The sequence below is a fragment of the Cherax quadricarinatus genome, chromosome 5 (genome assembly GCF_038502225.1).
Source record: "Cherax quadricarinatus isolate ZL_2023a chromosome 5, ASM3850222v1, whole genome shotgun sequence".
Classification (NCBI taxonomy): domain Eukaryota; kingdom Metazoa; phylum Arthropoda; class Malacostraca; order Decapoda; family Parastacidae; genus Cherax; species Cherax quadricarinatus.
The window spans coordinates 48,045,010-48,065,390 of record NC_091296.1 but is presented as its reverse complement, the minus strand read 5'-3'; the positions used below and the strand labels follow the sequence as shown (position 1 = coordinate 48,065,390).

Below are 20,381 nucleotides of genomic sequence, written 5' to 3'. Positions count from 1 at the left end.
TTTGTGCATCAAATTTAGTCATTTGACTTTCAAATATCCTGAAGTTTGGAGTGGAAGCTTTGAACGACGTTTCATTCGTACTGGGTCTATTTTTAAACCAATCTAATAATGTTCAGTTATAGTCTGAGAACGTTTAAATCATCTTTAAGTTGCGGGTAAGATATTAATTGTTCCCGCTGCGGCACTATGACATTAATTATTCTGGGTTAATGGACCTTAACCTATACTAACCCAGATAAAAAAAAATAGCTGAAGTTAATACCGTATAGGACAAAATTAAGGTTGGAAATAACAGAGGTTGGTGGTGGGGAATTGCCAGGTTTGGATAGGCGGTAATCAGAGTGGATATAAAGACAGAATAGGCAACTCGACTTCCTAAGACCAAGAGCTCTTCACCAGCATCAGTGCGTCCCTCCCCTCCCTCTTAAATGGAATGTATTTAAAATTATTGATATAATTATAAGAATAAATAATTTTCTATATTTTAAATTTCAGAGAGCGGGGAGGTTCTCCTTGATGCCGGTGTAAAGCTCCTGATCTTAGGAAAATTATTTATTACTGATATAATTATGGGAAGGGTCACCCCTACCTTGGTGGGAAACGGCCGATGTGTTAATAAAAGTAATTATGGGAACCGCTAAACTCAAATGGGTAGCAATGAGGTTTGATCCGTGTAAAGAAAACGGCATTTCCAGCTTCCTAGAACAAGAGTCCGTTAGCCTTGAAGGGAGAGGAGTGGCTGTAGTAAAGGGTTCAACTTGAAGAGCGCGTCAATACTAGGTGCTCCCAGAAATGATTACAACACTAACTTTTCCTCAAGAACTTTCCTCTTGTTGACACATTTTTTTGCAGCTTCTTTTGTGGATGATTTTTTTTCTTTTCTTCTCAACACGCCTGCCTTGCAACTTTTCTTTTCCGCTTCAACTTCCTCCTTTTCTTTCGCCTAATAATTTTTTTGTCTAAATTCTTCTTTGTATTACCTTCCTCCTGCTTCTCCACTTCTTTCTTTTTCTAATTCTCGATATTTTTTTTCCCACTACTACTCATCCTCTTCCTTTCTTCTCTTCCTCCTTCTATTCTTCTTTCCTTCTATTCTTCTATCTCTTCTTCCAATTCTTGTTTCTCTTCCTCCTATTCTTCTTCCTCTTCTCTAATTCTCTTTCTCTTCCTCCTATTTTTTGCTCCTCATTCTCCTTCTCGTCATCGTCGTCGTCCTCCTCCTGTTGCTCCTTGGTTTCCTTCACTTTCTCTTCTACGTGTTGCTTCTCCTGTTCTGCTGCTCTTCTTCACAGTGTTACTCTTGCTGCTGCCATCTTCCTCCTGATACTGCTGCTGCTGCTCTTGTGTCTTCAACTGTTGCTGTTGCTCCTCCCTTTCCTCCTCTCCCGCTTGGTTGTCATCTGTTGCTGCTGGTTCTCATCATCCTCCCCTTAATCATCACCATCACCATCAATAGAGAATAGAAAGTAATACTAAATGTAGAGGTGTCCGAGTGACTAAACGTTGAAAGCGGACTTCCTCAGGGATCGCTTCTTCGTTCAATCCTGTGCATAAATACTCTTAAGATTGGGTAATATAAAATAGCAAACTTTCCTGTGATTCAAATTGGAAAATAAAGCAAAACAGAATGAGTATTCAGAGCCATCCGGATTGACTAGAACTGCGGAAACTGTGGATGGTGAGAAAATCTTCTGCTTTACTATCATTGAACCTTGAGTCTAACGTCAAGATGATAGATGATAGTCTTTAATGTATACATCAGTAGATATTTCTTAATCTATATAGAAGTAGACATTCCACAACAGATTGCCTCGATGTGGACTTTAAATTCCTCTATCATCTGTATAGTCCATGTTCTCCCATATGCTTCTTGTTCATTCATCTTTACAAGTCGTAGCCAACAGCTAATCTGGTACAACTCAGCCTGGGACAAAGTTCGACAGAACACTTAGATGTGTTTGTTTCTCCCTCAAATCATACAACAGGTTTAAATTCCTTCCTCTTGCTGACAATCTCCGCTCGTTGATTTAATGCCTCCCCGGAGTCTCGCCGCTTCCCGAATTCAATTTACACTTAAACCTCTGCGAGTGTCCACCAACATACTTCTCTCCCTCTTTCCGAAAACTTTTTTCATAGAAATAAAGCACAAAGCAGATTTGTTGTTGTTATTGTTGTTGTTGTTGTTGTATACTAAATTAGCTTCATAAAACCGTCTTCTAAGATGTTATATCTGAATTTTTGTTGATTTTATATTGTATTATTTTCGAAGAATTTTTTTATAAATGATTTTGTTTTAGCTGCAAGTTGTGACCACTTAAAAAAATCTCATTTTGTTTCAGCAACAGTAGGTAATGACTCGATTTAAGGTATATCTGGACATCTTTATGCATTATTTTTATTACTGAATATCTTGCTTCCAAAGTACATCATCTTTTTCATTTTCCAGTTCGTGATGAAGAGTCTATCACGTAAGTTTGGGAACTGCTTATGAAAACTTTGTTTATTATTCCTCCATTGTTTCTATTTCTAGTCTTTCTCTTATACCTTCACCTTTACTGTCCAATATCTCTTTCTGTACACACACACACACACACAATATATATATATATATATATATATATATATATATATATATATATATATATATATATATATATATGTTGAATGCTTTCGTGACTCTATTCTTTCAGAGTGGTTGTTTTGCATATATATATATAACTATACTGTAACCACGTACGAGTGATATTAATCTATAAGCGAAAGTCACACATGACGCTCACCATGTTTGGGCCAAAACGACGTGGGTTCGAATCCTCGGATAGTCGCAGTATAGTTTATATATATACGGCACAACATATATATATATATATATATATATATATATATATATATATATATATATATATATATATATATACATAGGATGGGGTCCACCTCTGGTGTAAATTGTGGGACCCATTGCCTCGGAGAAGTGCATAAAAAGACTTCAAGGAAGAATATTTGGATTTCTTCCTGAAGCCGTAAAACTGGTCAATTAGCAAGAACTCATTTAAAATTAAGTTCTTTCTAAAATTTTCTCTTATACGTTTAAAGATATATTTTTTTCATTAATGTTAATGCAAAAATTTTTAATTTTGCTCCAAAAGAATCTTAGAAAACTTACCTAACCTTATTATAACAAGAACAATTAATTCTAGCCTAACCCAACTAAATATAATTTAGATTTGTTTACAGTAATTTAATACTAAACAAACACAGTGAAATATATTTTTTCGTTAGGTTCTGAATGATTTTGGCGAAATTATTGCAAACACAAATTTTCGCTTGTCCTATATGGCAAGATGAGCGTTGCTATTTAAGCCAAGATCGCAAGTTCTGCCTATTCGACACGACATTATATATATATATATATATATATATATATATATATATATATATATATATATATATATATATATATATATATATATATATATATATATAATGTTTTGCCGTATAGGTATAACTGGTCAATCAGCAAGAACTCATTTTACGTTTACGTTTAAAGATATACTATTTTTTCATTTATGTTAATGTAAAAATTAATAACTTTGCACCAAATGAAAGCTTAGAAAACTTACCTAACCTTATTATAACAAACGCAATTTAATTTAGCCTAACTCAATTAAATATATTTTAGATAAGTTTAAAATAATTTTATAATAAACAAACACAATGAAATACATTTTTTTTCACTAGGATCAGAATAGTTTTTGCGAAATTATTGCATACAGAAAATTATCGCTTGCCTTGTTCGGCATGAAGAGTGCTGCTCCTTAAGCCAAAATAGCAAGTTTTACCTATTCAGCACTACACGGCGCGCATAACGGAGATAAAACACCTCAATTACTGGGAGCGCTTGAAGTTTCTAAACCTGTATTCTCTGGAACGCAGAAGGGAGAGATACATGATTATATACACCTGGAAAATCCTAGAGGGACTAGTACCGAACTTGCACACGAAAATCACTCACTACGAAAGCAAAAGACTTGGCAGACGATGCACCATCCCCCCAATGAAAAGCAGGGGTGTCACTAGCACGTTAAGAGACCATACAATAAGTGTCAGGGGCCCGAGATTGTTCAACTGCCTCCCAGCACACATAAGGGGGATTACCAACAGACCCCTGGCAGTCTTCAAGCTGGCACTGAACAAGCACCTAAAGTCAGTTCCTGATCAGCCGGGCTGTGGCTCGTACGTTGGTTTGCGTGCAGCCAGCAGCAACAGCCTGGTCGATCAGGCGCTGATCCACCAGGAGGCCTGGTCACAGACCGGGCCGCGGGGGCGTTGACCCCCGAAACTCTCTCCAGGTAAACTCCAGGTAAACTACATATATATATATATATATATATATATATATATATATATATATATATATATATATATATATATATATATATATATATGACAGTATTCTGAGGCAGATTTTTACGAAAGTACTTAACCTTACTCTAGAAGACGGGCAGTGGAACCAAGCTACACTTCCAGTCAGACTAGGAGGCATTGGTGTCAGCAAGTCATCACAGATTGCGTTACCTGCTTTTCTGTCCTCGTGTATTGCATCCAGAGAGCTTGTAGCAGCGATTCTCCCTGAACATCTTAGGGACAAGATAGGAGTCCAGGACCAAAAATTCATTGACGGAGCAATGATCTGGGATAATCTAACGGGCTCTGGAGCCAGACCTGCTCCCCCCAACAACTACAAACAATCGCACTGGGATGGTCCAATAGTGGAAAATATTGCCTCAACAATGCTTCAGAGTGTGTCAGGGAAGGATAGAGCCCGCCTCCTGGCAGTGAGAGCCCCTCATGCTGGGGACTTTCTGTTGGCTGTTCTCAACTTCAGCCTTGGCACACGTCTCGACCCACAGACCATCCGCATCGGTGTTGCCCTTCGACTTGCCGCCCCTATTCTCGCCGAACACAGGTGTATTTGTGGCAGTGAAGCTGCAGACCGATTCGGGTACCATGGTCTTGTGTGCCGTAAATCTGAGGGAAAGATTGCAAGACATGAGGAGGTTAATGACATTATCAAGAGGAGCCTCACAACAGCTGGATGCCCAGCAGTAAGGGAGCCACCCCAACTATGCAGATCTGATGGCAGCCAGAAGCGTCCAGATGGTATCACCCTTCAAGCCTGGACAGATGGGAAGCAGGTGGTGTGGGACTATACATGTGCATCTACCTTGGCTGATACCTATCTCCAATACACCAGGGAGGAAGGAGGGGCAGCTGCCAGCTTCAGGGAGTCCCAAAAGTCTAGAAAATATGGAGAACTTGCCCATCATTATATGTTTGTTCCCATAGGCTCAGAGACCCTTGGCTCATGGGGAAAGAGTGCATCTAAATTCCTTAAGGAGCTGGGAAAAAGACTCATCAGGGTAACTAGGGATCCCAGGGCAGCTAGTTTTCTGTTCCAGCGGCTCAGTGCGGCTGTTCAAAGGGGTAATGCCTGCTGTATTTTGGGAACACGCCCCAGCTCTGAGGAGCTGGATGAGATTTTCACCTTATAATCGGTGATACACACGTAACAACATGTACCGTATATGCCACCTTTATATCAATTATGTATCTCTTAAATCTTCTGTACCATATTATGTAAAAAAATATTCCTATTAGTAAAAAAAATAAATATGAAAAGATGGGGTGGTAGGGGAAGTGGAATATTCAAACGGCTTCAGGAAGAAATCAAAATATTTTTCCTTGAAGCCTTTTTATCCACTTCTCCGAGGCTATGGGCCCCTCAATTTACACCAGAGGTGGACCCCATCCTATAAATATATATATATATATATATATATATATATATATATATATATATATATATATATATATATATATATATATATATATATATATATATATATATATATATATATATAAATATATATATATATATATAGGTAGGTAGGTAGACAGGTTTGTAGGTAGTAGGTTGGTAGACAGCAACCACCCAGGGAAGTACTACCATCCTGCCAGATGACTGTGAAACAAAAACCTGTAACTGTTTTGCATGATGGTAGGATTGCTGGTTTCTTTTTGTGTCTCATAAACACGCTAGATAACAGGGATATCTTGCTACTCCTACTTACACTTTGGTCACACTTCACAGACACGCACATGCATATATATATTTACATACATCTAGGTTTTTCTCCTTTTTCTAATTAGCTCTTGTTCTTCTTTATTTCTTCTATTGTCCATGGGGAAGTGGAAAAGAATCTTTCCTCCGTAAGCCATGCGTGTCGTATGAGGCGACTAAAATGCCGGGAGCAATGGGCTAGTAACCCCTTCTCCTGTAGACATTTACTAAAAAAGAGAAGAAGAAAAACTTTATAAAACTGGGATGCTTAAATGTGCGTGGATGTAGTGCGGATGACAAGAAACAGATGATTGCTGATGTTATGAATGAAAAGAAGTTGGATGTCCTGGCCCTAAGCGAAACAAAGCTGAAGGGGGTAGGAGAGTTTCAGTGGGGGGAAATAAATGGGATTAAATCTGGAGTATCTGAGAGAGTTAGAGCAAAGGAAGGGGTAGCAGTAATGTTAAATGATCAGTTATGGAAGGAGAAAAGAGAATATGAATGTGTAAATTCAAGAATTATGTGGATTAAAGTAAAGGTTGGATGCGAGAAGTGGGTCATAATAAGCGTGTATGCACCTGGAGAAGAGAGGAATGCAGAGGAGAGAGAGGGATTTTGGGAGATGTTAAGTGAATGTATAGGAGCCTTTGAACCAAGTGAGAGAGTAATTGTGGTAGGGGACCTGAATGCTAAAGTAGGAGAAACTTTTAGAGAGGGTGTGGTAGGTAAGTTTGGGGTGCCTGGTGTAAATGATAATGGGAGCCCTTTGATTGAACTTTGTATAGAAAGGGGTTTAGTTATAGGTAATACATATTTTAAGAAAAAGAGGATAAATAAGTATACAAGATATGATGTAGGGCGAAATAACAGTAGTTTGTTGGATTATGTATTGGTAGATAAAAGACTGTTGAGTAGACTTCAGGATGTACATGTTTATAGAGGGGCCACAGATACATCAGATCACTTTCTAGTTGTAGCTACACTGAGAGTAAAAGGTAGATGGGATACAAGGAGAATAGAAGCATCAGGGAAGAGAGAGGTGAAGGTTTATAAACTAAAAGAGGAGGCAGTTAGGGTAAGATATAAACAGCTATTGGAGGATAGATGGGCTAATGAGAGCATAGGCAATGGGGTCGAAGAGGTATGGGGTAGGTTTAAAAATGTAGTGTTAGAGTGTTCAGCAGAAGTTTGTGGTTACAGGAAAGTGGGTGCAGGAGGGAAGAGGAGCGATTGGTGGAATGATAATGTAAAGAGAGTAGTAAGGGAGAAAAAGTTAGCATATGAGAAGTTTTTACAAAGTAGAAGTGATGCAAGGAGGGAAGAGTATATGGAGAAAAAGAGAGAGGTTAAGAGAGTGGTGAAGCAATGTAAAAAGAGAGCAAATGAGAGAGTGGGTGAGATGTTATCAACAAATTTTGTTGAAAATAAGAAAAAGTTTTGGAGTGAGATTAACAAGTTAAGAAAGCCTAGAGAACAAATGGATTTGTCAGTTAAAAATAGGAGAGGAGAGTTATTAAATGGAGAGTTAGAGGTATTGGGAAGATGGAGGGAATATTTTGAGGAATTGTTAAATGTTGATGAAGATAGGGAAGCTGTGATTTCGTGTATAGGGCAAGGAGGAATAACATCTTGTAGGAGTGAGGAAGAGCCAGTTGTGAGTGTGGGGGAAGTTCGTGAGGCAGTAGGTAAAATGAAAGGGGGTAAGGCAGCTGGGATTGATGGGATAAAGATAGAAATGTTAAAAGCAGGTGGGGATATAGTTTTGGAGTGGTTGGTGCAATTATTTAATAAATGTATGGAAGAGGGTAAGGTACCTAGGGATTGGCAGAGAGCATGCATAGTTCCTTTGTATAAAGGCAAAGGGGATAAAAGAGAGTGCAAAAATTATAGGGGGATAAGTCTGTTGAGTATACCTGGTAAAGTGTATGGTAGAGTTATAATTGAAAGAATTAAGAGTAAGACGGAAAATAGGATAGCAGATGAACAAGGAGGCTTTAGGAAAGGTAGGGGGTGTGTGGACCAGGTGTTTACAGTGAAACATATAAGTGAACAGTATTTAGATAAGGCTAAAGAGGTCTTTGTGGCATTTATGGATTTGGAAAAGGCGTATGACAGGGTGGATAGGGGGCAATGTGGCAGATGTTGCAAGTGTATGGTGTAGGAGGTAGGTTACTGAAAGCAGTGAAGAGTTTTTACGAGGATAGTGAGGCTCAAGTTAGAGTATGTAGGAAAGAGGGAAATTATTTCCCAGTAAAAGTAGGCCTTAGACAAGGATGTGTGATGTCACCGTGGTTGTTTAATATATTTATAGATGGGGTTGTAAGAGAAGTAAATGCGAGGGTCTTGGCAAGAGGCGTGGAGTTAAAAGATAAAGAATCACACATAAAGTGGGAGTTGTCACAGCTGCTCTTTGCTGATGACACTGTGCTCTTGGGAGATTCTGAAGAGAAGTTGCAGAGATTGGTGGATGAATTTGGTAGGGTGTGCAAAAGAAGAAAATTAAAGGTGAATACAGGAAAGAGTAAGGTTATGAGGATAACAAAAAGATTAGGTGATGAAAGATTGAATATCAGATTGGAGGGAGAGAGTATGGAGGAGGTGAACGTATTCAGATATTTGGGAGTGGACGTGTCAGCAGATGGGTCTATGAAAGATGAGGTGAATCATAGAATTGATGAGGGAAAAAGAGTGAGTGGTGCACTTAGGAGTCTGTGGAGACAAAGAACTTTGTCCTTGGAGGCAAAGAGGGGAATGTATGAGAGTATAGTTTTACCAACGCTCTTATATGGGTGTGAAGCATGGGTGATGAATGTTGCAGCGAGGAGAAGGCTGGAGGCAGTGGAGATGTCATGTCTGAGGGCAATGTGTGGTGTGAATATAATGCAGAGAATTCGTAGTTTGGAAGTTAGGAGGAGGTGCGGGATTACCAAAACTGTTGTCCAGTGGGCTGAGGAAGGGTTGTTGAGGTGGTTTGGATATGTAGAGAGAATGGAGCGAAACAGAATGACTTCAAGAGTGTATCAGTCTGTAGTGGAAGGAAGGCGGGGTAGGGGTCGGCCTAGGAAAGGTTGGAGGGAGGGGGTAAAGGAGGTTTTGTGTGCGAGGGGCTTGGAATTCCAGCAGGCATGCGTGAGCGTGTTTGATAGGAGTGAATGGAGACAAATGGTTTTTAATACTTGACGTGCTGTTGGAGTGTGAGCAAAGTAACATTTATGAAGGGATTCAGGGAAACCGGCAGGCCGGACTTGAGTCCTGGAGATGGGAAGTACAGTGCCTGCACTCTGAAGGAGGGGTGTTAATGTTGCAGTTTAAAAACTGTAGTGTAAAGCATCCTTCTGGCAAGACAGTGATGGAGTGAATGATGGTGAAAGTTCTTCTTTTTCGGGCCACCCTGCCTTGGTGGGATTCGGCCTATGTGTTAATATATATATATATATATATATATATATATATATATATATATATATATATATATATATATATATATATATATATATATGTGCATTCAGAAACAAGTAGTTTTTAAGCTGATTACTACTAACTGCACTGGTCGAGTCTCGAACCCTCGATTTTATGTATTCTCATACTCATTTCTCTTTGCCTGCCTGTCCGTTTATGTGCCTATGCCAGTGTTGGTCTCTTTTTTTTTTTCTTATCATGTCACTTTTATGTCTCATTTACATGCTCACTCACAGGTTTACTCCTTCTCACTCCCTCAGTCATTGTTTACTAACTCCTGCTATAGCTCCCTCCACCCGTCTCTCTCTCTTTTTTTTCTCTCTCTCTCTCTCTCTCTCTCTCTCTCTCTCTCTCTCTCTCTCTCTCTCTCTCTCTCTCTCTCTCTCTCTCTCTCTCTCTCTCTCTCTCTCTCTCTCTCTCTCTCTCTCTCTCTCTCCCGTCTCACCTTCCCACATACTGACTTTCCCAGGCTCAGTACTCACGTCCTTGTGCCAGACCACGTCCCTGGCTGGAGGGTTGCAAGAGATTTCACACTCGAAGTAAACATCGACACCCTCCGTGATGGGTCGGTCACCCAGGTTAGCTCCGAGTCGGAGCTTGACCCGGGGCGCATCTGTGGGCACAGACGAGAAAGACACGTTAAATTCACGACGAAAATGAAATCAGGAAATAGGAAAAGGAGATATAGCATTCATGTGTAGCCCTATATCTGCGTGGGTAGTTTAGTGCAAGGATCAATGAAGGAGTAATCCTCCGTGTGCTAATAGGACAAACACGTACTGCAGCCAGGTTTTCAAAGGGAAAAGAGAAGGGGTAATGAATCAATTAAATTTATGAAAACCGCCATTTTTATGTCTAAGCGTGTTTTGGGTACCGAGAATATCTGGTTAAAAGGAGGAGACGAGGATATATACCAGGATGAGAAAGAGACAAGGAAAAGAACTGAATTTGATGATATATAGAAAACCTATGATTCTTTTACTACATGCTGCCCAACGTCATTTTCTTGACACGTCCTGAAAATTTTCAGGACGACTGTCACATCCACAAATCAGTCTGGCACCACTATACTCTGCTACATTCCTGCTGTTTGCTTATATGCATAATGATCTTTCTCCCAAAAAAATGTGTCTGTAAACCACCAACCTTTCCCAGTCACCATTTTTATGGTACAAATTTTTCATAGACCTTGTTGCCAGCAAGCCGACTCCCAGGCATTTCTGTTACCAAATATTGAACTATAATGTAATATACAGATACAATTCACTATCAACAGATTAGTATTCAAAACTCCATCGAATGAGAACATTGGCATGAATGTATAATTGTGTCCTTGCCAACATTATTAAAAAAATGTGTGTGAGAAAAACAGGAAGATATTTGAATATATAGGAACAGATCAAGAGTGCTAGGACGAGCCATACAAGCAATGCTGTGCACTGTCAAGTAAATGATTGAATCACAAAATGGATTTCAGCAAACACAATTATGTTTTCAATTCTGATATTTATGTAAGAGGAAGCATTATTGAATAAACCCGTTTGCATCAATTACAGAATTTAATTTATCTCTAGGACAATTTAATTTAAACTAGGAAATTCGTCCCACCTATCGTCTAACAAAAGGCATAGCAATAGAGTACTACAGATGGCGGGAATAATGTCAGGCTCTACCCGTTTAAATATCAGGTGATAATCATTCGTAGTCATATTAGTAAAGGTTCGGTGATACCTCTCCTGGTGGCGGGTACCTCATTCCTTACCTATTCAAACTGAAGAAGCCTGATATGACGGAGAGGTAAGGGTTCCTTGTCTTTGGTAGACTTATCATTTAATTTCACTTATTTGTGAAACTGTCAACGTGAATATGTTTCAGTATTGTATTATATATACAATAGTAAGTGCCTGTTATCTACATGTCACTAAATTACCACAGTATCTACCAATAGCAAAATAAGCAACATTGATGCAGTGGCCCCTAGACATCAAGAGAAGATCAGTATGAAATTTCATTACGAAATGCGCTGTAACGTCAATAAATGTATGTATTATTTATTAATTTTAAATGCAAGAGACTTTATGTATAATAAATTGTAGGAGAAACTTAAATAGAGAGATCGTCTAATATTTGCACGTTCTTTCAGCCATTCCTGATAACAGCTGTGGAGTTTAAGAGACACTAACAGTTAATGAAAGGCTATAAATGGTTTTGCAATTGGAACTAAAAAGCATCAGACGCCACCAAATGGCCATTCGATGCCAGATAACACAAAAAAGAGGTTGTGGAGTTTAATAGACACAAACAGTTGATAAAAGGCTATAAATGGTTTGCCATTGAAACCAAAAAGCATCAGACGCCACCAAATGGCCATTCGATGCCAGATAACACAAAAAAGAGGCAGAGAGTTGCCTGAAAATTCAATCGAAATAAATGCAAATCCGATATATGAAACGCTGAAGCCTTGTGACCCAGTTATCGTCGCCATTAGCAGTAAAACACATTTGAAGCATACAAAGTGGGGGAAATTTGCAGATAAGTGAATTATCATATTTATGGGGCGGTGAGATAAAGGGGGACGAATTGCTGTCAATTGTACTTGTCACTAATGCTCATTCAGGGAACCCATTTTTTAGTGAGGGAGTTGCAATACCTTGTTTACATACTTTTTTTTATTTTTTTTGTCTTACCGCTTACATATACTTTGTTACTGATGAATGATAAACTATGTATTGTCCTTCCTCATCTTATTTCGTAGTACAACTCTAAGTGTTTTTGACACCCCCATTGGCTGCCACCCACAGTAGTCGCCTAACACACGGGTACCTATGTATTGATTAATCTTTCATCTATTGATCCGTCAGTTTATCTTCCACCCATCCATCAATCATTCTACCCTCTACGTATCTATCGATTCAGCTTTCTGTTCACGCTCCTTGGGGAAGAATGTATCTTAATAAGTTTACAAAGATGTGTTCCTTCTTGAGAGGGTCACACATTACGTCGCATACTTAAATCTTGATATATTTCAGTCACTGCGCGTTCCGAGGATTTCCATATTACATAACCCCGGTTCCCTTTGCCTCAATGCACGCAACTGGAATAATGCAGAGCCCGACATAGGGTGATAATGCAGTTTAGTACTAGCGTTTAAATATTGAGAGGAATCACAGGAGAGGCACTCGGCAATCATTGGGTGGAAAAAAAATATTCTCCTACACTGTCTTAAGCCAGGAAACGTTTAATCCATTTCATATGATGCATCAGTTTTTGAAGATTGGTACAGTTCACAACTGTTATATTTTAATCCGAAAAAAAAACCAGAATCCATGTAGGTCATACAGCACCTGTGGAATGACAGCCATTTAAATTTGATTCAAGCAAGAACCACTCACCGGCATCAATGCAAAATAAGGCAATAAGAGAATAAAAGTGGCAAAAGTGCAACTTCACACTCCATTAATTATAGGAATTTTTTATAGATAGGAAACACCAGTCTTGAAATTTTAAAGCTGATCAGAGCCTTTCTCTATTTATCATACGGAAAAAAATTGGGAATAACCTAATCAGCACTGTGCATATTATAATCACGGGGGAGCGCTAAACCAGTAGGGTTATACAGCGCATGTGGGGGGAATGTAGGGTATTCAGACTCAATTCAGGGAACCGGAGCACAGATCCAATTCCCCAGATCAAGAGCACCTCACCAGCGTCAAAGAACCTCCCTTGAGGGGAGCACTGTGCATGCTGCACGCACGCCTACACTCACATGAATCTTGACCAAGATGCATTACAAAAACGATGAAAATTTAAAACCGATTAAATAAAGTGTTCTCAAGTAATAAACGGAAATTTTGAGAAAGCAGACGAAAATATTGCAAAAAATAATAAATTGGTACTTATACAACTCAAAATTCATAAATAAATTCTGCATATTAAGATCCACCAGTAATTATGGTCTGTTGCTGATGAGAAACATTCTCTAGTTATTACATAGGAAAAAACTGCTTAATGTAAGAGACAAACTGAAATTTACTCAGCTAAAAGTGAGCAAATAAGCTGTATGTTATAAAGTTGTGCAATGGTAAACGTTTGAAGCCGATCAGATAAGATATTCTCCACGATTCCAAATTTCTTTTTAATTATTTTAGTAAAATTCAAAATTTGCACTTACTCGGACTAAGCTTATAGACCACTTACCGTCAATAATACTTTGAAGTCAGTCACAATAAACATTCTTTAGTTAATGAATAAGAAAATGAATAGCAATATTTATTAAAATATGGCTAAATTGGGATTGATGCAACATACTAACAGGGTCCCTCTTCCCTTTATATAAAGGAACTATAAATGTTCTCTGGCAATCCCTAGGTCCCTCCCCCTTTTTCATACACTAAATAAACAAAAATACCAACCACTCCAACATTATGTCATCCCCAGCTTTTAAAATTAGTCATGATCAAGTCAGTTCCACCTGCTTTACCCCCCTTTTCATTCTACGCACATCGCCTACACTCACATCCTGCTCTTCTTCACTCCTGAAAAATGTTATACCTCCCTAGCCAGTGCATGAAATTGCTGCCTCTCTTTCTTCAACAACATTTTCAAGTTCCTCAAAATATTCCAGCTATCTACCCAATACCCCCACCTCCTCATCTACTAACTCATCTACTCTGTTTTAAGTGACAAATTTATTGGTTCCCTAGGCTTTATTAACCTGTTTTTCTCCAAAAAAATTCTCATTCTCAGCAAAATTTCTTGATAGTGCGTCTCCCACTCTATGATTTGCTCTCCTTTTTGCACTCTCACCACTCTTTTCACCTTTTTTTTTTAGTTTCCATATACTCTGCCTTTCTTATATCATTTCTGCTTTGTAAAAACCTCTTATAAGATACCCTTTTCTCTTATATCGCACCCTTTACCTCATCCTTCCACCAATCACTCCTCTTTTCTCCTGCTCTCACCCTCCTATAGCCACAAACTCCTGCTTCACATTCTAGCAAATGCATTTTTAAAATTATTCCATCTATCTTCAACCCCCCCTCCATTACCCATACATGCACTAGCCCACCTTTCTGCCAACAGGTGCTTATATCTCACCCTAACTTCGTCCACCCTTAGTTTATCAACTCTTTCTTGCAGTTGCCAATTTCCTTTTTTGTGTGTTTGTACACCCTCATAAATGTGGTTGCAGATGTCGATTCACAGCTCCTGGCCCCGCCTCTTCATTGGTCGTTACTAGGTCACTGTCAATGTTCCTTGAGCTTTGTCATACCTCTTCATAAAGCTATGTATGAATCCTGCCTTCACTATATCACATTCCAGACTATTCCACATCCTGACAACTCTGTGATTGAAGAAATATTTCCTAACATCCCTTTGGCTTACCTCAGTCTTCAATTTCCAATTGTGACCCTTTGTTTCTGTGTCTCATCTCCGGAACATCTTGTCTCTATCCAACTTGTCAATTCCTCGCAGTGTTTCTTAAGTCGTTATCATGTCTCCCCTAACCGTCGTGTCCTCCAGTGTCGTCTGGTTGATTTTCCTTAACCTTTCTTCGACGGACTTTCCACTTAACTCCAGGACTAGTCTTGTTGCAGGCCTTTGCAATAAGACTAGTGGGTTCCAAACTTTAGCTGCATTATCAAATATGGGACTGACATACATGGTGTATATAGTCTTCAACGATTCCTTACTGAGGTACAGGAATGCTATTCTTAGGTTTGGCAGGCGCCCATATACTGCACCAATTATGTGGTTGATGTGCCCCTCAGGAGATGTACTCTGTAGGTCTGTGAGGTTTGCAGTCTTTGGCCGCCTAGTCTATACTATGCCTGCGGTCTTGTGAGGAACTGTGTTGAAGGCTTTCTTGCAGCCCACCCCTCTCTTCCGTGTCTTATTTCCGTTACCTTGTCATAACCCTCCAGTAGGTTTGTGACACAGGATTTTCCTTCCCTGAATCCGTGCTGGTTGTCGTTCATAAGCTTGTTCGTTGTAGGTTCTCCATTACTCTTTTGATAATCTTCTCCATGGCTGTGTGAGTGTGTATGTGCAGTTTGGGTGTTACATGTGGTGTGCTGTTCTCGTCTGATCTGATCTAACCCACAACCCCATTATAGCTTGTGCCTTCTTTGTTTATCCATCTTCCCAGTGGCTCTAGTCTAATAGACACCTCTCTGCCCGCTCTAGTTCACTTTTAATTTACCAGTTACTATTCGTTACTGAGCACGTATTAGCCTATTCTTTGTCATACTAGGAGAGGGACAATTCACAAAACAGCCCCCGAGTCCCCAAAACCACGCATAGGCGAAATACTTGTGATTCAGCCTGTACAATGTCCTACTCGTTGTAATGTCCTGGTGTACCTTCATCTCTCTTTCTTTCTTATATATAATATATTCCTAATTACTGTGCTTCTTTCACTGGTGACACACTGATTTCACTTATCTTTCTTGGGTGGCACATATGGCAACAACGCCTGCGTGACACTGAACCTGCCGAGTGACTTACGCAGCCGATATCACTGTGGCTCAGGCAACTTGTAAATCACTTCAGGGGTTGTTCCCTACTCTGACACAGTGACTCCTGCAGTAACCTTGGGTAGCCAACAATACGCTTAAATTCACAGAGCACCAAGTTGTGACTAGCGCACACGTGCTCGTTACTGAAAGTGAAAATGTAGTCTACTTATCCGTACCGCTTCACGTAAATGGATTTGACGTCCCACTGTAATTAAGCTTCGAAAAAACTCCATGAAAAGAATGTGAATTTACCACTGAAAGAAAAGACGTTGGTGGTAACCCAGACCATGTTGAGTTCACTGAATTTGTTGAGTACTAAAGGGAATTTAACTTCGTGTGAAATCAAGGCCCTGCATTGATTCTCCGGTAAACATGGATTCAACATCTAATCTCAACATTTTCATACATTCATGTGATCTTCAAATTTGCCCTTATATAAACCTAACCCTCTCCTGTATTGTTGGAAATTTCAGATTGTCTCCCACCGATGTAGGATGAACCCAAAGAGGATTAATATTCACCATTATACATTAAAGCGCCAAGACATCACATTTCAAATGACCCAAGACGCTCCTAACTACAATATTCACCTCTCCCCCTTACGTCCTTTAGGGTGAAGGCACGGTATTTCTCATCTCCATGGCACAAATCCGGCTAACCGGTTTCCCTGAATATCTTTATAAGTATTACCCTATTTACCCTCCACCATCACGTGAACGTACAAAATCCACGAGTCCTTACTTCCCTCTAACATTCTCACACAAGACTGTTGAACAATCAAGGTAGGAGCTAGTGATATTATTTTTTGTTTATTTTTGGTCCAATTTCAGGGAACTTTTTACAGTTATTGAAGCAGGAGTTTGTAGAGACTTTCTGCCTTAAAAGATACAGGAAAATATATAGTCCCTATTCCATAGGGCATAAAACTCCCTTATCTACATAAGTGGTAAGATGTACAATGATCTAGTTGACATCAGATGAAAGATAAGGGCTAGATAATCTTGGTACCAACGCCATTTGAGCGAAAATGTCAATAGACTGCATAATAAAAAATGTGGAATTTTATTATTTAAGGATTTTTGGGGGGAGAAAAAATCAATAAAAACAAAGCGGTAAAATATATCGCAAATCTACTTTACATGCTAGTAGAACCATCATTACTCAATAACATGTACAAAAAACATGACACTCCTACAAATACTTTTCGCCAAAAATGGAAAATAATGTCAATACTTATTCCTGAGTTATACATACATTACGTTTTCTGTATAACTCTACGGTCACAGTGCGCCACATTTCAGTATGTTGCACACCTCAACACATGTTGACAGCCCACAGCAGCCGTCCTGTTATCATCCCCTTCATTTGAATGAAGTCTTCAGAGGAGTTGCAATGTAGTGCATTTAGAATGAAACAATTATATAAATCGTAATTTTGGGAGGAAAAAGTAAAACAAAACTAACACATTGCCATCATGTCTTTTAGATGACAGCAAGAGAAAAAAAATTGCGTTTTTGGAAAAAAAGCATACTTAGAATTATAATAGAAACAAGTGAATTACATCATCATGTTGCCAGAATTATGCACTGCTTTTTTGGGAAGAAAGCTTTTTTTTCCATAATTTTTCAACTTTCCTTTTTTTATCACTCAAAAACCACTCGCCCCTCCCTCAAATTCCTGATATTCAAAACCTACTGTAACCCATCCACCCCTTCTTACGTACTTGAGTTCCTCCTCCATAGGTAAGAGGTGAATATCGTATTTTAACATAGGAAAGTTTGCTAAATGAAGGTCATGAGTCATAAGCAGTGGAGAGATGAATTCATTGAGTAAATAAACCCAAATATTGATGTGTCATAAACACTGGTGGTCATCATTAACGATGAGTATAGAAGATGAACCCTCAGGATTAAATGTAATATTCAAAAAGAATGAAGATATTGAAAGGGTTAAATGCAAGGAGCCTCTGGGAGCTGACACTCACTGCATTGTTGTGTGTGATTACTTGGTGGAGGGGGAAGCAGAAGCATAGAATATAGAGAATGAAAGTATAAGTAGACTAAATGGAAGAAAAGTTAGCGATATTTGCAATAGCTAAGGGATGCAAAATACAGAGAAAGTTCTTATCCAGAGATGCAACGAAAACACTGGAAGGTTTTATTCTTGACACGAAGGAAGGAAGGAAAAGGATGATAGGGAGTTGAAAGAGAAAGAGAGGACAGAAGTATAAAGATAACTAATAGTTCACCAAATAAAAATGCAAGAGATCATTCTGAAAATGTTCATCGCAAAAAGCATAAGTAAACTAATTAATATTTAAGCTAAACAAAAACAAAGAATACCTTAAAATCATAAAGGATGTAAAAAAAAAAAATTAACAATGCGAGAATGGCATCAAAATATTTCGGTTAAATTTCGAACTAAATTTTTAAACAATCATATTAAGACAAAATTTATAAAAAATGAAAGGAATGTACGGAGGATGAAAGATCATTAATTTTATAATACTGAGCGGCCTTGTTATAACATTCTAAACAGAGGATGAGGTCAATACGGTAAACAAAAGAAGTGGACACGTTAAATATAACTAGACATCATAGATCCTCAAGGGAGCAATAGAGATCGTATGCACCACACTAACGAGGATCTATAATACATTCGTGGAGATAGGAGAACTACCAGGTATATGGAAGACTGTCCGTGCTTTACCGACTTTCATCAAGACACGGGAAAAGCAACGAACGCTAACCTACATTTTTAAGTTTGGCTGACACCCATTCCGTTCAGAGTAAAGAACAATACAATGACGAGACGTTGGTTAATAAACCAACTGAGAAACGCAACTTTTTTTTTTTTTTTTTTTTGGGGAAGACCAAGATTGGCTTATACAGAAGAGAAAGATACTCAAATAACCTAAATGCAGAAAAGAAAAAGATGGTCTGACTTCCTTAGAATTAGGTCAGGGAATATAGATGTAACTCATACACAAGCTAGACAACCTGAATAAAGTGACTAACAGGGAACTCCAAATAACATAGGATGATCACATCCAACATTCAGCTTGAGACACAGACAAAATAACATTAACGGCTTGAGCAAAAGAGCACAGAGAGGAAACAAAAAATAAGAAGCCATTCAGATCACTGGGATTCGAAAGCTTAAGGCAATTACTGTTTCTAAAACAGTGGCCTAGAATTCGATGATAAATTAAAAGAGCTAAATTTTACATGAGTAGTAGAGCGGGAAGCAAGAGATATACTCACACTTGAAAAAATAGTCGAAGACATTTGAAAATGCTAGGAAGACTATTTGATACAGTTAGTACGAAAGCAGTGAACAAATGGTGTGAATCACGAAAGTGTCCTCTCTCTCTCTCTCTCTCTCTCTCTCTCTCTCTCTCTCTCTCTCTCTCTCTCTCTCTCTCTCTCTCTCTCTCTCTATCTATCTCTCTCTCTCTCACTCACTCACTGGAAAAACGAATAAATCAAGTCGTTTTAATTGGGCAGAAATGAGGTCAGTACTGGCATATCTGGAAATGTCACAGAAATATGCCTTGTGGACGTCATAAATTATATTTCCAGCATAAAAAGGGGGTAAAGTTAAATGAACTGACCAACGGCACAGAAGAAGTGAAAGTTATACACGAATTCTAAACAACCTAAGATAAAGTAGTCAGGAAGTGGAACGACCTGGAGAGTGAAGTGGTAAAGGTAAGATCCATAATGTACCTGGAGTATACTTGGAGAGGGTTTCGGGGTTCAACGCCCCCGCGGCCCATTCTGAGACTAGGCCTCGTGGTGGATCAGGGTCTGATCAACTAGGCTGTTACTGTTGGCGACACGCAAACTGACGTACGAACTACAACCCGGCTGGTCAGATACTAACTTTAGGTGCCTGTCCAGTGCCTTCTTGAAGACAGCCAGCTGTCTACTGGTAATCTCCATTATGTATGTGAAGCACTTGAAAAAGTCTTGGGCCCCTGTCACTAACTGAGTTGACTCTCAGTGTACTCGTCGCGCCCCTGCTTTTCATTTGGGAAATGTTGCATCTCCTGCCGAGTCTTTTTCTTTCATAGGGAGTAATTTTCGTGTGCAAATCTGGTACCAATCCCTCTAGAATTTTCCGTGTGAATATTATCATGTATCTTTCTCGCCTGCATTCCAGGGAATACAAATCAAGGGACTTCAACCGATCGCAGTAATTTAGGTGCTTTATCGTACTTATGTGTGCCGTGAAAATTCTTTAGCATTCTCCATGTCGGCAATTTCGCCTGCCTTGTTCAG

General features: G+C 39.0%; 1 protein-coding gene across 2 annotated transcripts in view; it reads right to left on the bottom strand.

The window, feature by feature from the left end:
• Positions 1-20,381, bottom strand: part of LOC128685132 (protein turtle homolog B-like) — a 519,018-nt gene that overhangs the window by 171,581 nt on the left and 327,056 nt on the right. For both annotated transcript variants that reach the window (XM_070101774.1, XM_070101768.1), the window contains one exon: positions 10,063-10,193. In XM_070101774.1, coding sequence (XP_069957875.1) covers positions 10,063-10,193 — 131 coding nt within the window. The remainder of the gene's footprint in view (positions 1-10,062; positions 10,194-20,381) is intronic.